Source organism: Hetaerina americana, unplaced genomic scaffold, assembly GCF_022747635.1.
Source record: "Hetaerina americana unplaced genomic scaffold, ioHetAmer1.1.p SCAF_1, whole genome shotgun sequence".
Classification (NCBI taxonomy): domain Eukaryota; kingdom Metazoa; phylum Arthropoda; class Insecta; order Odonata; family Calopterygidae; genus Hetaerina; species Hetaerina americana.
In genome coordinates, this window is record NW_027286069.1 from 49,295,133 (window position 1) to 49,312,252 (window position 17,120).

The 17,120-nt window shown below is 36.5% G+C and overlaps 2 protein-coding genes across 2 annotated transcripts in view; both read right to left on the reverse strand.

The window, feature by feature from the left end:
• The window catches only part of LOC139691771 (chondroadherin-like protein), a 60,360-nt gene extending 54,155 nt beyond the window's left edge, over positions 1–6,205 (reverse strand). Inside the window, exon 1 of the mRNA XM_071589631.1 lies at positions 6,032–6,205. The gene's annotated coding sequence lies outside the window, so the exon portion shown is untranslated. The remainder of the gene's footprint in view (positions 1–6,031) is intronic.
• Positions 6,206–15,192: 8,987 nt separating this feature from the next.
• Sdhaf3 (Succinate dehydrogenase assembly factor 3) lies at positions 15,193–17,079 on the reverse strand. The gene is made up of 2 exons (XM_071582637.1): positions 16,746–17,079; positions 15,193–15,802 (listed from the first exon to the last, which is right to left on the reverse strand). The coding sequence occupies exons 1-2, from the start codon at positions 16,932–16,934 to the stop codon at positions 15,617–15,619; spliced, it is 375 nt and encodes a 124-aa protein (XP_071438738.1). The 5' UTR covers positions 16,935–17,079; the 3' UTR covers positions 15,193–15,616.
• Positions 17,080–17,120: the final 41 nt, after the last annotated feature.

The following is a 17,120-nucleotide window of genomic DNA, read 5'->3' on the forward strand; positions in this document are numbered from 1 at the left end:
CTATATTTATGATTAATGAACTTTGTGTGAGATAGTGAGAATAATGACTGATTCCTATGAATCTGCCATTTCATTCTCTGAAGTATCTGCATACATGTAAATCCAGAACAGCAATCTACGTTTCAAATTAAGTGCAGGGGTTAGAACGTACACGAATGAAGGCAGTGCCATATAGATAGGGACCAATACATTTTTTGGAAATATAACAGTTTCAGGTTTAACTTTGTGGAATTCCTTCATTATGAGGGTAAAAAAGAAACTTTACACTTCCACAATAAAGATTTAATTTTTCACGACCATGGTTTCCATGCTGCGTATCATCGAAACCATGGCCGTGAAATATTAAATCTTTATTGTGGAAGTGTAAAGTTTCTTTTTAACCCTCATAATTTTGGGAAATATCTTTAAAATCCAACATATTATTATCATAAAATTATGGGGTACCGTTTCTGGCTGGATGCATAATTTAAGAAAACATCAATGGAGTTTTTCTTCACTTAATAATAATATAGTTACAAGTTAATGGGGTCATTCTGAACTTTCAAATGGACAAATTAAAAGGAAAATTGAATTCTAGCCATTAAAATAATTAGGGGAAAAAAGGAGCATGATTTTGTGTGGAAATAAGCACTTTAACAACGTTTTTCCTCCTCTGGAGACTTCGTCACGGTGGAGCCATTTCCTTGCATATGTCTGGCGTTCCGGAGCATTGCATGGAAAGGTTTATTTGGGTTCAAATTTGAAAAAAATGTGTACAGCTATACATAAGTGTATCTGAATTTATGGTCCACCGTGGGGATACCTCCTAATTTAGCGGGAGAATAAAATATGAAAAAATCTTACATTTACTTTTTCAAACGAAATTATATATGGCTTTCATAAGTTTACGGGGCGTGAAACATATTGATAACCGACGCAGATAAACCAAGAATTCACAATCATCTATTAAAAGTTTTTTTAGAGAACTGACTATGAAATATCAATTTATAGAAGGCTGCAAAAACTTCGTGATGCTAATCAATCCTAATTTTCGGTCAGACTGTATTTTCTTAAACTTAATGGTTCAATGTGTTTGCTTTGTACTACCAAATAAAGATGGGTAAATTTAAAAAGACTTCAAAACTTTGAAAATATCTCACTTCCATAAATATTACCGCATATTTATGCACAATACTGTATATTTTAATCGTAAATTAAAGGATTTATCCCTCTGGAGGAATAGCATCATTCTTAACTTGAATTGAAAAACTGCCTAGGCATGAGGACGATATTAGCGCATGTTCAAGTACTGCCCGTCTGGAGACAAGTCAGGAGTTCATAAAATTCGTCGTCAGAGCTCGACGCGAGGCAGTTCACCCAAAAAAGGGTTGTACTTATTTCAGACGGCTACGAATGACGAAGAAATGTATACTTTCTTTAATTGAAACGGGCTCACAATATTCAAGGTGAGCAACTGCTCCCTTCGAAACCTTGCAGTTGATTTTGCTGTCGTTTTTTGTCGATCTCTTTATCGTCATTTCTTACGAAAGAACGTGCAAGAATTGAAGTACCCAAGGAATTTAAAACAGGTGAACTCCTTGATCTTCGCTGTGAGATTCACCAGGATTAACAGCATTCCCCTTAGCGCATGCATGCCACCACAGCTCATCTTCCCCGCAGGATTTGTTTTCAAGCCTTAACGACGCGACCCGCTAATCACTGAGAAACCGCACGGAAACTCTCTTTTTATTTTTGAGAGTCGAGAAAGTGAAGGCGGAGCGAGGTTTGCACCTTGATCTATGGAGTACCTTGAGATCCGCAAACCCTCTTTCTCAAGGATGCGACGAAGCCGCAGCTCTCGTTTTCCAGCGTTACGCAACCGCCACAGACGATGAAGATGGCTTCCCCTCGGCGAAATTCGACAGTGGAGTAAGATGAGCGATAATTTTATTCCACCCCCATTCAGGGGTAAAAAAATATACGATTTCATTGGCAATGCCTGCGTGATACGTTCCGACCATGTGCTTGGTAAAGCTGGGCGAGTTTATTGTATGTAAATAAATCTGTAAAAATGCAAAAATATGCAATTGCAAATATACGCCCCGGGTCTTTATCTAAATATTGTGCTGAAGTTATCAAAAACCTGGCTGGTCACCTAAAGGGGAGCTGGAATTGTTTCATAAACAAGAAAAGTTTGCATAAAAATGCTAAGGTGCATAGGCAAACGGAGGAGACGGATAACATCTAGGAATGCACTTTCCTGTGAGACAAAATCTCATGTTTCGATGCAGAAAACACACCCCTTTCCTCATACGCCTTTAAATTTATGTGAAATTTCGTAAAAATTGCCTCCTCGGACGAAAAAAGGGATCTTTTTCGAAGGCATGGTGGCCAATCACCGGAATACACGTGAACAGAAGGTCCAGGAAAGACTGCGTGAGTTGAAATCGACGATTTCTCAAATTTATGAGGAAACAGAAGCGCGTGAGATGCCAGTGTTGCAAGATTACTATCATCAGTTCCGTCGCAGTTATGCGGTTGGGTTTGTGAACGACTATTGTTGACGTTGTTTCAATTTAACAAAATAACTACAAATTTCCTTTGGTGCTATCCCTTAAGAGATTAGTTCTGCATTGATCCTTGTTAATGAATTTCAATCGAGAAGAAGGTAGAGATAATGTTTAATAATAGGCGAATAAAAGTCACAGTCATCAGTGAAGACGTGTATTGAGGAGCTTCTACCCGAGGGTGGCGAATAGAACTGGTAATTCCGGCGGCAACGACATTTATTTTCCGGAGTGTAAATGCTGGTCCTTGTTTCACGCATTAATTCGTATATTTAATGCATTTCTGTGTCTACAAATTTCATGGGCCCGGGACAGAGTTCTTTCTAGTACATTCATTAGTGATTTTACAAATTATTTGTCAGAACTGGGAAACAGCGGAAAATTGACCTCTCATAAACGAACCAGCGCGCCTTAATTAATGCCAATTTTCTATTATCCTTTTTCACTTATTTTGGAATATTTTTAGATTGCAGACATTATTCCCTTGGGTATTTTCCTTAATGAACGATAGGATGAAAATTCTTTACGTTGTAGGCCCTCATGTGCTACGTGCTACATCATGCGACTTCGATGGGTTTGTTAGACAATAAGTAGTAGACGTAATAGTAGAATCGACATAGCAATTCTCTTTGTACTACTTCCGTTATGTAACTCTACAACAAACGCACCTTCAATAGCAAGCATCTCGCGAATTCTTTTCTGCTGAATAACAGCAATCATAGAAGTCACTTTCTGGAATGAAGCTCCTAGACGCGCGGCCCGTAAAAGTGAATTCCCTCCGCTTCACTGGTTCCGAGACACGCATCGAGTTACAAAGACTGCGAATGTGTAAGTAAAGCCGTCCCTCCACTCCATTCTAAAGCGATTCTCCAAAACCCTTCGCTGCGCAATGGATGGATTTCCATTTTTTAAATCAATTCAATGTTTCGGTAAAAAAAATACAGAAAATACGGGCTGTAACTGAAGCTCGATTAACTAATGTAGACTGCTGACAGTGAGGGAATAAATCTATTGACTGGAGTTTCTATCAATTTGAATTGCCCCTTATACACCATGATTATTTTAAACCCAGCTTATATCCTACAGTAATGCACCCTGAAACAAAATGACGTCTCTGGAAGAGGGAAGGTAAATACTAATTAGGAAGATTCATTAGTCTTCCTCCATACCCGTGAGATTTCAAACTGAAGGCTCTCATGCTAATACGTATTTTTTCGCTAACGGTTATTTTTTTCTCCTAGTATCCGCCTGCGAAACAGAAATATCGCTAAAAGCATCATCTAAATTCCACTTTACCTGGTAAATTGACTGAAATACTTGAGGATCTTACTTAATTCGATTTAAAATGCATGCATGCGGATGAATACCTCGAGTAGTCTAATGTTTTTTAACACCTCTCAGTATCCGTCAGTTGTGGCGCCGAATGTATGTCGTCGCGGATGGGGCTTTTTGGAGAGTTCAGAAGAGCAGGACTCAAATGCGAACTCATTCGGCAGTGGTGAGTGAGTTTAATGCAAGGAGAAATCCGTCTTTTTTCATTATGTTTCCCTTCCTTCGAAGAAAAACAGCTGTGAGAATCCGGCCCTCTGTGGTGCTATATTCAACGACTGTTTTCGTGAGGTCTCTATTTATTCGGGAGAAAGTAATGATACAAAGGGAATTAAATTCTTGGTCAAGTGAAATTTAGGCTGAGTTTCGGCCTCGTCTAAGCCCTCGTCTGATGAACTCACGAAAGATAGATGGCAACAGGAAATATCTATGAAATGGATTTCGCCTTACGATCCTTTATCAGCCTAGGATTTTAATTAATTCTGAAGGGAAATAGCAATAAAACAATAGACTCCACATCCACGCATCCATCCGTGTAACAATTGGTTAGAATTGCGTTTACGCGGAAATAAAAATTCTAATTTCAGTGAAGTTGATGTGATTACGAAATAAATGTTATATTAAATGCATTGCCCCAATGAGTTCCAAAAATGGTGCCCATGGTGACGGTTCGTGGTATCTCCGCATTCCTCATCAAATTCTCTCTGAGTTTGTAATTTTCTCGATATTATATGGCCATCACACTATCAAATACACCACATAATGTTTGCAGTGTTTTAAAATGTGTAAATTGTATACTCTACACCTTGTATTAAACACTTTATAATTTAAATAAATTACGCACACAGTGAGGAATTCTTATGTCGCGGAGGCTTCGCGATAGATGCACGCAAAGTGGGAGTGGCCGGTGAGGATACCAAATCCCGGACGACGGAATTTCCGGTAACTGGATGCAAAAATCATCGTCATGCACCGACGGAAAAGCTTCATGGTCACGAGTGATAACTTGAGTAAAATTCAATTTTTTAACCAACCTCGCCAAAAGGCAAGGCCGATATTGCCCTGTGAAACCCAATACAAATTGAGAGTGAGGCCAAGGTGGGATGCAGTGCCGTCCAAGCAAAAATAATCGATTTATTTACGCGAGTGCGCGAGCCAATGGAGTTCTCAATACCTGCCGCCTTGTTCCCTGCCTAAGATCGGGCGATCTTAATGTGTGGGAAAAAGTACGATTGTAATAAAATTGTAATGAAAATAAATGTTAGAAAGGGGATGTGGAAGTACTATGAGCGCGCAGCATGCGCGTATGATTCAATTACTGAAGGAAGCGCGCTCTAAGCCTTGGAGGGCTCATAGTAGTACACCTCGACACCAAAATAGTTCAGCCCCTTATTTTTTGTGCAGTCTGTGCCTAGTGGTGTCCGATAGCCTTTAGAATCCATTTATTATGATAGAAAGTTAATGATGCCTCTTTTATCAGTGGCCTTGCAAAATGATTTCCTTTAGAAAACGCGCCAGTTTCAACAGATTTAAAAAATCAATTCAAAATATTCATAGTTTCGGGTAAAGAAATTCCTGCGGTAGTTTAAAAGGCAATGAGACTTTCTAACAGGGAAATATTATCTTATTTATGACTTCGGAAAGAATTCTGATGTCGCCCCAGGGAAGAAGACAATAATTTTAGTTTTTTTTAATTAAAAAAAATTAGGATACAGTTGTGGAAAAAAAATTAAGAACTAAAAAGAATCACCTTCCAAGTTTTGAAAACTTCTGTCTCAAACAGAATAGAAAAATGTGTATGCCAAATAAGGATTAACATTTCGTTTAAAATAAAGAATTAGTTTTTCAATGATAAAAGAGTACAGAATCGTATAAGATAATTGCCAAAGAAGATATGCCCAAGAAACCCTCTAGTAATAAGCATCTAAAAATCAACTAAAATGACAATTTAAAAAAATGAAAACGCATCTACTAGAATTTTTGTCAAGCGACCTACATCACGGAAGTGAATGGGTGATTATGAGGGAATGCAATTTCAGACATAACTTTTTAAAAGGTTTATTGGATTACACACAAATAATATAATTGGCAAAAACCATACTAGTTGTATTTTTAACATGAGCTGCTACCGTAGGAGAATAGATGGATGGGCTCACCGATGGATGAAATGTTTCGGCGTCACTGCACAGGCATGCCGCTGGACGGGAATTGGACTTAAATGAGCAACTGCTACTTATACCCCTATATAAACCTTGCACAGAAATATTTCACTTGGCATTCCCAAAATATCAGACTTATTAATCCAAGGAACACTGTAAAGACTGAGTTAATGCTATATGAGTATCAAAATGCACCTTCTCTCTCTGGCAAGCGAGCACAGACTAGAGAGTTCCCTCTCTTCTCCGAGCGTCTTTTTCTGGCCTCTCACTTTCCCGCTGTTGACTACCACCTGTGAGATGGCTCGACCCAGTTTTTCAAAATCACTGGACTGAGAGGAGACGATTTGATGATAGAAAATAGTTCACAGAGAAAAATAAATGAATATTTGTTTAAGTGTTTGCATGCAAGGAAGAAAAATTCCACAATTGAAGGTGGTAGAAAATTTTGTTATGAAACGCGTAAGAGCTGGCATATGATAATGTACTTCAAAATTTTTCATAGCGTTTGTCACTTTTTATTTTAAAATAAATTTTTCTCATAAATTTGTCATCAATTGTTACCGCTTTAAATCGTGTGTGTGTGTGTGGCCTGACTATATGAAACATAATCATAAATGCATAATAGAGTCGTTGCAGGGGAATCAATGGAGAAGGGATTACCATATCGAACATTTTCTGCGGCAGGCAACTATATCTTATGTTGGGGGCTCGAAAGTTAATGATTTTCTTCATTATGATTGGCGTGGCTCTTGAGTCTGTTTTATAGACGACCTTAATTGTTGTGTTTGCAACCAAATGTCGGATTTTAAACTTATTTTTGGTGTGCTCAAATTGTTATTTCGGATATCTTTTATGGAAAATGAATGTGATTGAATATGTGTGTTTAAAATAGTATGTCATAACTTTATCGTCTGCTAGGACAAATATTGTTATCGTCTGGAAGGGCAGTGTTAAAAGTTCTTATTGTCTCCTCTTCTGCGGTGAAAATGCTTTTATTCTTATGAATGAATTTCAAGCTTAATTATTAATATTAATTGATGCATTGGTTGAAAAATATATTCGTCCGTTATTTTATTAAGAGACAACAAGTCATCGCTTAGCCTTACTTCGTAGTGAAGTGAGAAATTCTAAACTCTATTTGGGGCTTGTATAGCATAAATCAGGGGAAGCACATTTTTATTCCTACAGGAGTCTAGATGGTAATTTAAAGGTGTAGAAAATGCAACATCTTTCTCGTGGCATTGAACGAAGGCGTGGCAGAAGCACAAATTGGTAATTTGACTGCCTGTGTGTCATAATCAAGATGCTAGTCCATGGCTGTGTCGTATCAAGTTTTACTTGGATATTTAATATGTTAACCCGTAGTTGGGAGGCAGCTATAATTTAAAGCAGAGAACAATCTTAAAGGTACAGACAAAGCATAGTTGGCCTCGTATTGTTGAACATTTTGCAACAGTCGTGCTTCTGTGAGGGGAAAATAAACGCTACATAAGTAAATAAAGCAAAGCACCGGCAGTATTGTTCCATACTGACGTTTAAATACGTAACTACAACATCCTTGATGGTGAAAAGTAGGACAATATGTAATTATTACAACGTATAAATTCTTACTACATATATGCGATAAAAACATAGCCATTAAGTTTGAACTTGAAAGAGCTCAAATGAGGCCATTTAATTACAACGAATGATGGATAACAACTAGCATTTAATTTTCCCTAAGAAAAGTAATGAAACAGTAAAATTCATTTGATACCCTACCAATGATACTCTCAAAGAGGGTCAGAATCTCATGACTGTGTTATTTTGATTCCTTAATGGTCAGATATCACCAGAGGAGCATGTTATGTGAACCCTATTCCTGCATATTCAAGGATTAAATAAGTCGTTTGTTTTGCAGTTTACTGTGTAAGATAAGTTTTGAGTGGACATGGACTAACTATTGCTACACTTCTATGTCTCAACTAGTGAGACGTGGTCTGATATATCTCACTCTTCAGTGAACCAGTCTTCAATTCCACATGCCGTCTATCTCCCTTCATTCCATCCAATCTACCCATCATTTTCCTATCCCAATCTTGCCTGTCTAATGTTCTCCCATTTATCACAGTCCGCAACATTGCATCACCAATCAAAATGCTATGCTTTCACCTTTCCTGCCTCTGCATTAATCAGGACTAAATCAGTTTATAGCTGCCTTTAAAGATGAAAATAGGCATTAATTAAAATGAGAAAGAAATTCTGATGTTATTATTTTAATTCTCATAGACACTGCAATTAAAGGAATCGACAAATGGGCTTATTGCATTGCATAAGTCTTTCATTTTCAGATTTAAATCTTGGTGACTGCTCTGAAGATTGCCAAATGGATTTGGCTGTGTCACTATTTGTAACATCTAATTGAGCAACATGGAAAAAACTGTTCTATACCCTAGCATTTGAGTTTTACATGCCCTTTGCTTCTAAGTGTGGTAGGGCTTGGATATACCTTTAGACAAGTGGGTAACATTACTTCCTGTTAACCAAATGAGCTTCAAGTCTTACCTAGGCATGGATTTGAGGTCAACTCTTGATTCAGCTGCTTAGAAACATGATCAATAATAATAATAATACTTTATTCATTTTAAAAATGGTACAACCATATTAAATGTCGTCAATATAAGTATTATTTAACATATAAACATACTTTCTTAAATGTGATGAAGATTGTCACAAAAGAATTTATCCAATGAGTAAAGTGGGTGAGCAAGTAACCAGGTATATACCCTATTCTTGAAACTCTGGATACCATCTGATTTCAACTGAGTAGGCAGATAGTTATACAGTCGTATGTTCATATTGTGAAATGTGTTGTAAGTTGATGACAATCTACAATAAGTAGTATTTAGATTCGATTTACCTCTTGTGGAATAGTTATGGAGGTTGGATCTTAATTGGTAAGTTTCTAGATTAACTTTCACATGAATCAGAGCCTTAAAGATATACAAACAAAATACAGTCATGATTCTATACCTAATAAAAAAAGGTTTGCAGGAATCACGTGGTGGTATATTAGCAAGAGAGCGAATAGCTCTCTTTTGCAGTAGCAAAATTTGTTTAACATGAGGGGAATGACCCCATAACTCAACACCATAATTCAAATGACATTGAAAGAAGGCATGGTAAAGTGTTAAACGATACTCATTTGAAATGATAAAGTTGAGCTTTCTTAACATATAAACAGCTTTACTAAGTTTATTACAGGTCTGACTGATGTGAGTCTCCCAATTAAGTTTTGTATCAATATAAATTCCTAGTATTTTAGCAGTTTCAATATCAGTTATTTTTGATTTAAGACTGCACACAATATGCTGAGTTTTGTTAGTATTTAATTGTAAATGATTAATATCAAACCATTCCTTAGCCTGTTTTTGGGTAGCGCTAGATCGTAACTTTGCATCTTCTGGATGTTGACACTTTTGCACAAAAGTAGTGTCATCAGCATATAAAACAGATCTAGGTTTCATATTACAGGGCAAATCATTAATCATGATAATGAAAAGTACTGGGCCAAGCACAGAGCCCTGTGGTACACCACATTTTACTTTAAGAGCTGCAGACCGACAGCCATCAAGTTCAACCAATTGGTGGCGATCATCCAAATATGACTTCATTAGTTTCAGTGCAACTCCCTTAATACCATAATATTCTAGCTTTGTTAGTAATATTGAATGATTAACACAGTCGAAGGCCTTACTAAGATCACATAGTGTCACTGAGACTGATTCCTTTTCTTCAAATGCATTAATGACATAATTAACTATGGACTCTACTGCCAAAATTGTAGATTTCCCAGATCGAAAGCCGTACTGGGATTTGGAAAAGAGATTATTTAACTCAAAAAAATTACATATTTGATCTTTCATAATAGCTTCAAAAATTTTACCAAAAACGGGGACTATGGAAATGGGGCGGTAGTTAGCTAAATCATCTTTATCACCTTTCTTATAGACAGGTACTGTTTTGGAATATTTTAGAGCTGTTGGAAAATCTCCTGTCTCAAAACATAAATTGACTAACATTGCTAATGGTTCCGCAATGAGCACAATAATGTCCTTTATTAGGGAGTTAGAAAGACCATAAATATCCTTACTGTTGGATTTTTTAAATTTTTTAACAGTCGATATAATATCAAGTGGAGTAACAAAATTCTATTTAAAATTTAAATTATTCGGAGGAAGATTTTGCAGCATATTACCAATATTGGCAGCATCAACTTTTCGAGAGAACAAATTGTCTTCAACAGCTTTTAAGAAAAAATTATTTACAGCATCTGGGGTGAAAGGAAGATTTTCTTTTCCATTACCATGACCAACTTCTTGATTGATTACACTCCATGCTGCCTTTTGTTTATTTTTTGCATTCAATATAAAATCCTTGTAAGCATTATTTTTTGCACACCTAACTAAATTATAATAATCTCTTTTGTATTTCAAGTAGGCCTCTTTGTCATGCCGGCTTCCACTGGTTTTGTAAGAGTGGTAGTAACTAAGTAAATCATTTCTAAGAGCTAATAACTCCCCAGTATACCAGAGATTTTTTTTATTTTTAGTGGGGATAGAGTTTAGAATTTTTTTAGGAAAGCATTGCTCAAAAATGCCTAGGAAATTACCCAAAAAACTTGAAAAACATGTTTGTTCTACTGAGTCTGTGCAAAAACCATGCCAATCAATACAAGATAGAAGCAGTTGGAAACTCTCTAAACCTTCTATTGTTATGGGCCTCACGATTATGGTTTTACCTCTATTTGGATATATCTTTTGAGTTATTTGAGTATTAAAAGTGAAGCTTATACCTTGATGGTCAGATAGGAGATAGTCAATAACACTTATACTGTACAGTTCAGGACCATAATTGGTAATTACATTATCTAGGCTGGCAGAAAGTCGAGTAGGCTGTTTGTTTGCCCAGGATAAATTATAAGAAAGCAAAAGATTTTCAAGAACCTGACAATCACTAGTTTTTAGTGTTATGTCAATGTTGAGATCTCCACAAATTATGATATTGGCTTTCAGAGTCAAGAATAGGGATAGTACTAGTTCCAGTTGATTGCAGAAGTGTTCAAAAACACCATTAGGGGAGCGATACACAGAAGCAATGATCAAATTCAGGTCCTTCAATATGATCGCAGATATTTCAAAGTGCAATTCTAGACAGAATTTGTCCAAGTCAATTACCTTGAAGGGCATACCTTTCAAGACATAAATACAGGTACCACCGTTTTTTGCTGCAGATCGGCAGTAGAAAGATGCTAAGCCAAAATCACTAATTTTATACACATCAAATTCATTTTTCGTGATCCAGTGCTCATTGAGACATAGCACATTGTAGCCACCATGTTTGACTATTGCCTCTATCTCCGTTATCTTATTACGTAAACATCGCACATTTTGGCAAAATAAATCAATGCCCCGTTAAAATGAAAATGAGGCTTGGGATAATAATATACAGTATTATTTGTACCCTACGGAAGTATTCCACAAGGTTATGAGCAATAGTAAGTGCCTGAGTAAGTTTGTCCATTTTTGGAGGGTAAAAAATAATTAAGAATTTTTGTTTGAAAGGAACTATGAAGTTTCGATCATTGATATTACCTCTGACATAAACTCTGATTGTCTATCTTGAAGTGTTCACCTTCTCATGATTTGCATTTATATTCCTGCTTCTTTTTGAAGTGTAAACGGAAATGTGAGAGGCTTTTGAACTTTTTAGTGAGAGTCATCTTGTTACTGTTGGCACAATTAATACTTCTCCCTATTGCCTGAATTCAGTTTCTGGTAAAGTAAAAAGTTAATGTAAAGCAAAAGGGAAGAGATCAAGTGAATTTGAAGGATGGGTTTCCTCGAAAGCCTTTTCTTGGCCTAACATTACAATTTGGAAAGGGCTTTAAGCAAGAGCATTGTGGAAGTGGAACAGCCATCTTTTGCTTTGGAAGGTTTAAGGTCATTTCTTACTGATATTCTCCTCAAAGTGAAGTTTTTTAAAAACTGTTTAGCCACTGCCAGTAGAGGATGAATGTTTTAGAATTGTAGGGCGAGAAGGGTTAAGTAGATATTACTAGTCAACCACTTGCTTAGCCTGATCTGCACCGAAGCTGTGACTTGCCTTTTTGGATAAAGTGCAAGTCCAATGTACAAGTTGGTGTTGATGCCTCCTCTTTTCTGAGAAAGAAGTTCAACTCAGACACACTTTTGCTGCAGTGATTTTTGGTCCTTGAACATCTTGGATGGGATTCAAATTCGAATTATATATGTGATCTTGATCCAGAACTCTTTATGCAGGATCAGGAGAATTAATTTAACTTATGTACTCTTTATTATACATATTCAGAGAGCTGGCATGGGCTGAAAGGAGATGACAATCTGAAAATCGATTTATTTTCTTTGGACATTAGCATCTAATTATGCATGATTCAAACTGATATTACATGGTACAGCAGGTCAGTATCAGGAAAATTTTTTTATGAAATAGGTGTCCCTATTTTCTTCAAGAAATTGAATAAAGCTATTTTGATGGCGTGGAAAGACCAGCATGTGAATGTGTCAGACATTTGATCAATGGACATGTGAGACATTGCTTTTGTAAATTATGGCATATAAGTATTGTATTTTTCAGTTTAATTTTTGCTACTCCTTAAGTATCATATTTAGTAATCCATGTATCTTAATCCCCAAGCCTCAAAAGAAATTTTACCTCAAAGCCAGTGTGAAGATATCTTCCCCTATTTACTTGAATTTTGCCCTTATCACTCCCATCCCCAGGAAGGGTGCGCTGAACATCTCAGACAGTTACCATCCCATTTCTGTAGTTCCTGTGTTCTCCAAACTTATGAATAGGATGAACTCATGTTTTAATGAGAAAAATCATGAACTGAGCATATTGTATGGCCTTATAAAAGCTTATGACAGCATCAACCATATATTGTAAGGGCAAACTCAGAATTCTGAGTATTTAAGGGAAACTCATTAACTCAATAATATTCTTCCTCATTGGTAGAAAACAGTTAAACATCATCAGCATTCCAAAACTGGAATTATCTCAGCAAAGTCTACTTCCTCATGAAATCAAATGTGGAGTTCCCCATGAGTCGAGTTTGTCATGTTAAAGGCAGCCTGGTGCCAATAATCTTGCAACATGACAACATTTGTCCACATACCTTGCGCACAACTGGAGAGGCTCTGCGAAACCTGAAATTTGAACCAATTCCTCACCCTCCTTCCCCCAATCTTGCGCCTTGCGATTTTTATTTTTTTCCTCAACTCAAGAGAGACCACAAGGGTAATCATTACACCTCAGACATTGAGGTGAAGGCAGCTGTCTAGTCCTGGATTTGAGAAAAGTCGGACGTTTTCAGTGACCGAATGAAAAAACTTGTTACACATTGGGAGAAATGGGTTTGCCTTAATGGTGACTATGTTGAAAAATAAATGTATGATTTCAAAACTTAAGGATTGTACATCAATGTATTTTCTGCCTGATCTTGCTGTTTGTTTGCACTCTACAAGCATGTGTGCATTACTTTTCAGCCTACCCCAGTATAAAACATGTTGAAGCCACTAATGTCTTGGACTTCACCATCCATGATAATACCATGTAAGGAGCACATAAATAATGAAACCCATAGAGAGGAAACTGGTATTTTTGTGATAATATGGGTCACTTCTTCGATATCTCTGGAATGCCTCAAGTTTTGAACTTAGCCAAAACTCATCCCTTTCTCAATTATGGCATTATCATTTTGGGCAACTCTTCCCAATGTAAGAGTTTTCTCTCAGCAGAAACAATCCATCAAAGCAATTGCTGGAGTTTCAATTAGAGAACATAGAAAGCCCTTTTTCAGATCTTTGAAAACCTCAACTATGCAATGCTCCTTAGTAAATAGTAAGTAAAATACTAATATATTCCCAACTAAAAGCTCTTTCCACTCCAATGACACTCTAAGTGATAATGAAGTACACCTTGAAGGTTTAACTCCACCCTCATCAAAAATGGCTCACATAACTTGTGCTCATATTTTTTGCTAAAGGGAAATTCAGAAGACAACTGAAGATTTTCCTTCCTTAAAATGCATTTTACAGTGCCTCTGAATATTTGAACTGTTAATTTTATATAAGGTAATGTTGCATTTTATTAATTAGACACCCTCACATGTATGACCTGATGGATTAAAGACTATATTTTTATTGCAATCAAAAAGCTATTCAAGTTATGATATAAAAAAGTTCTGCTTAAAAAGCTAAATATTGATCCAAAAGGTCTTTTGAGCTGAGTAGGGCAAAAATTATGATGATGTAGGATAAAAGAACATTTAGTCCAATGAATAGGATATATTTTTATTATACTTCTTGCAGATACTTTAACGTATGTAAAATCCTAGACGATAATCAAAAATCTTTTCATATGTACCCAATGCTCTAAAAACAAGGGGGAAGGGAAATGAGGCAGTCTAATCTAGCTAAAAGGAATCAAATAATTTTACTCCAGTTCTCTTTTGTGGGGAGTCCTGGTGAAAAAATGAGTTGAATATTTATTATTTACAATTTAGTGACTTGATAAAACGAATTGAGAGGCGACTGGATAAGCTTAAAGATCATTGGTTCATGAATCTCCCTTAGCTAGGGAAAGTGTGTAGCATATCTATGGGTTTTATTATTTACAAGTAATAAGAGTGACACATGTCATCAAGCACCTTAATCTTATTCCTGAAAAGCAATTTTTTGCTAAATGCATCCCTGAAATAACATTTAAAATCATCATGGAGTATCATTCTGAGGATTAGTTTTCTGCAGCTCTCCAAACTTCATTCCATCATCTCTAATAGAAGCAACATTTTCCATTACTTGCTTGAAATACTTAATCCTTTCCCTCCATCAGTTATCTTTTACCTCAATGTTCCTTTCAATTATGGTCTTCAGTTAACTATTTATTGTGACTTCAGATGCATCCTCTTTAAGGGCCCCCAATAGGTTTCTTTGAACCCATTATTTGAAATATTTCTTTACTTGTTACTATCTGAGCATTTCCTTCGGTTGGGTGTTAATACGAAGAGAAAGGAGTGACTTTTCATGAGAAAGTCTTTTGATTGGAAAAGCCATGTGGAGAATAAAATCAAAGTGAGATAAAATAACTTAACACTTTTATTATCTTAATAAAGCATACATATAAAACGTGTGAATTATATAAATTTATGTATGGCTAAAATTTCTATCCATCAATAAATAACATGTGACACCAGACATATTCATATCCTGATAACATTCTGATGTGCAACATGAGCTACAATATTTCTCATAACAAATGTTTGCTGCCATTAAAGCATGTGAAAAGTGAATGAGCTCACAATTACCTGAGGTTTTTGCCATAATGTGGAAAATAAATTATGTGTAGGAAGCTGCATGGTCATGATTTCAGCGCTGTCCAAATGCCACTTAAACCAGGGGAAATTGAAAATTAACAATGCTCCATGACGGAACTTCTATATAAAAAAACTGAAGCTCATATTGAATGAGATCCATTTCAAATTGCACATGCATTGCAGGTATGTCAACTACTCTTGTTTTGATCAGCTTCCTCAGTTTCTCCTTTCGATGCGAGCAAGAGCTCATAAAGTTGTTGGACCTGGTCTTCTTTCATCTTGTCAAGTTCCTCCTCAGATAAATCATGACCCAAAGGGGTTGCATGCTTTGGCCCTTTCAGACCCAGTTGCTTGCTCAATGTTAAAGCATAGGCCTGCATAAAAAAATTAAATGGGTAAATTATAATCAGACGGGAATTATTCACGATAGGATTCAATTAATTACATATGAGTGAAAATAGACATTCCTTGGCAATGAGATGTGCTATTTCACCATCATTTGCTTTTTCAGGGACGGGCATTACTAACAAGCTGCTAATTGCACCATATGCCAGAGGTATGTTAACACAAAGCACATGGGAAACACCCAGTAATAATGCATATAGCCAAAAACTTGAGCCAAGGATTCCCTAGAGCGGAGGGTCCTCAAAATAGTCAATTTTTATATGAAATTACGAACATTGTTCAAGCGAATAAATTATTTTGTGGAAACAAAATAATTTCCTCGACCTTCACTGGACAGGCTCCACCATATATCATAATATCGCTACGCGTTTAGGGTATTCCAATTAACTGTACTTTCAAAGAAAAACATTTGGCAATACGAAGGTGAATGATAACCACCGAACCTGTGCTACGTGTTTTCAAATCTAACAATTGGTGGTAAAATTATTAATTGATCACATGTATTAAAACCTCTTCAAGGAGTACGTAATTTACGTTGGTTGCAAATTAATTAGAGTGGGCAACAAGGAGCTTTAAAATAGTCATTTATGCCGCAATTTTGCAAATATTCCAGAGAAGAAAAAGGTTGGCAAATAGTGAAGGTTCAGGATCATGAAAAGACGTTCAGTACCTTCCGAAAGAACGTCTGCATGTTATGGGAAAGACCAGGGTGGTTAGCTCACAATTTTGGCGGGTAGTGCAGTACAATGAAAGTATACCATTTCACCTGTCTCTTAAGGATTTTCCAACAGGTAGATGTACTATTAAGATTCGTATTCGGAAGAGAATGTTCAATTCGGCATTGCGCTTTACGTGGATGAACTTTCCTGTCGATGCTATCAACCATTCTACTTAGGAAATATATTCACTTACCGTCCATTCATTTACAAATATTGATGCTTCGTGGTCAGAACAGTTTTTGTGCCTTTTAAATTCCTCCTTGGCATACAAATCTCCCAGGGATTTCACTTCTTCCGGTAGACCACGGTGTAGTTTGAGAATTACTTTATATAGAAACCTTACGCGCTGGACGTGTTTAAGATCTACTAATTTGTGCGACATGCCGAATTTCTCCGATAAAAATGTGGCGAATATCAGCCTGATGGAATTTCGACCATTTTATATTGCCAATAGGATCAAAATTACTATCCAAGAAGAGTATAGGTCTGTAGTTTTCTTGTTCCTTTCATGACGACGAGAACGGCTGTCTGCGGGCGTATATTGTTATTCATTTGTCATCAGCTGTAA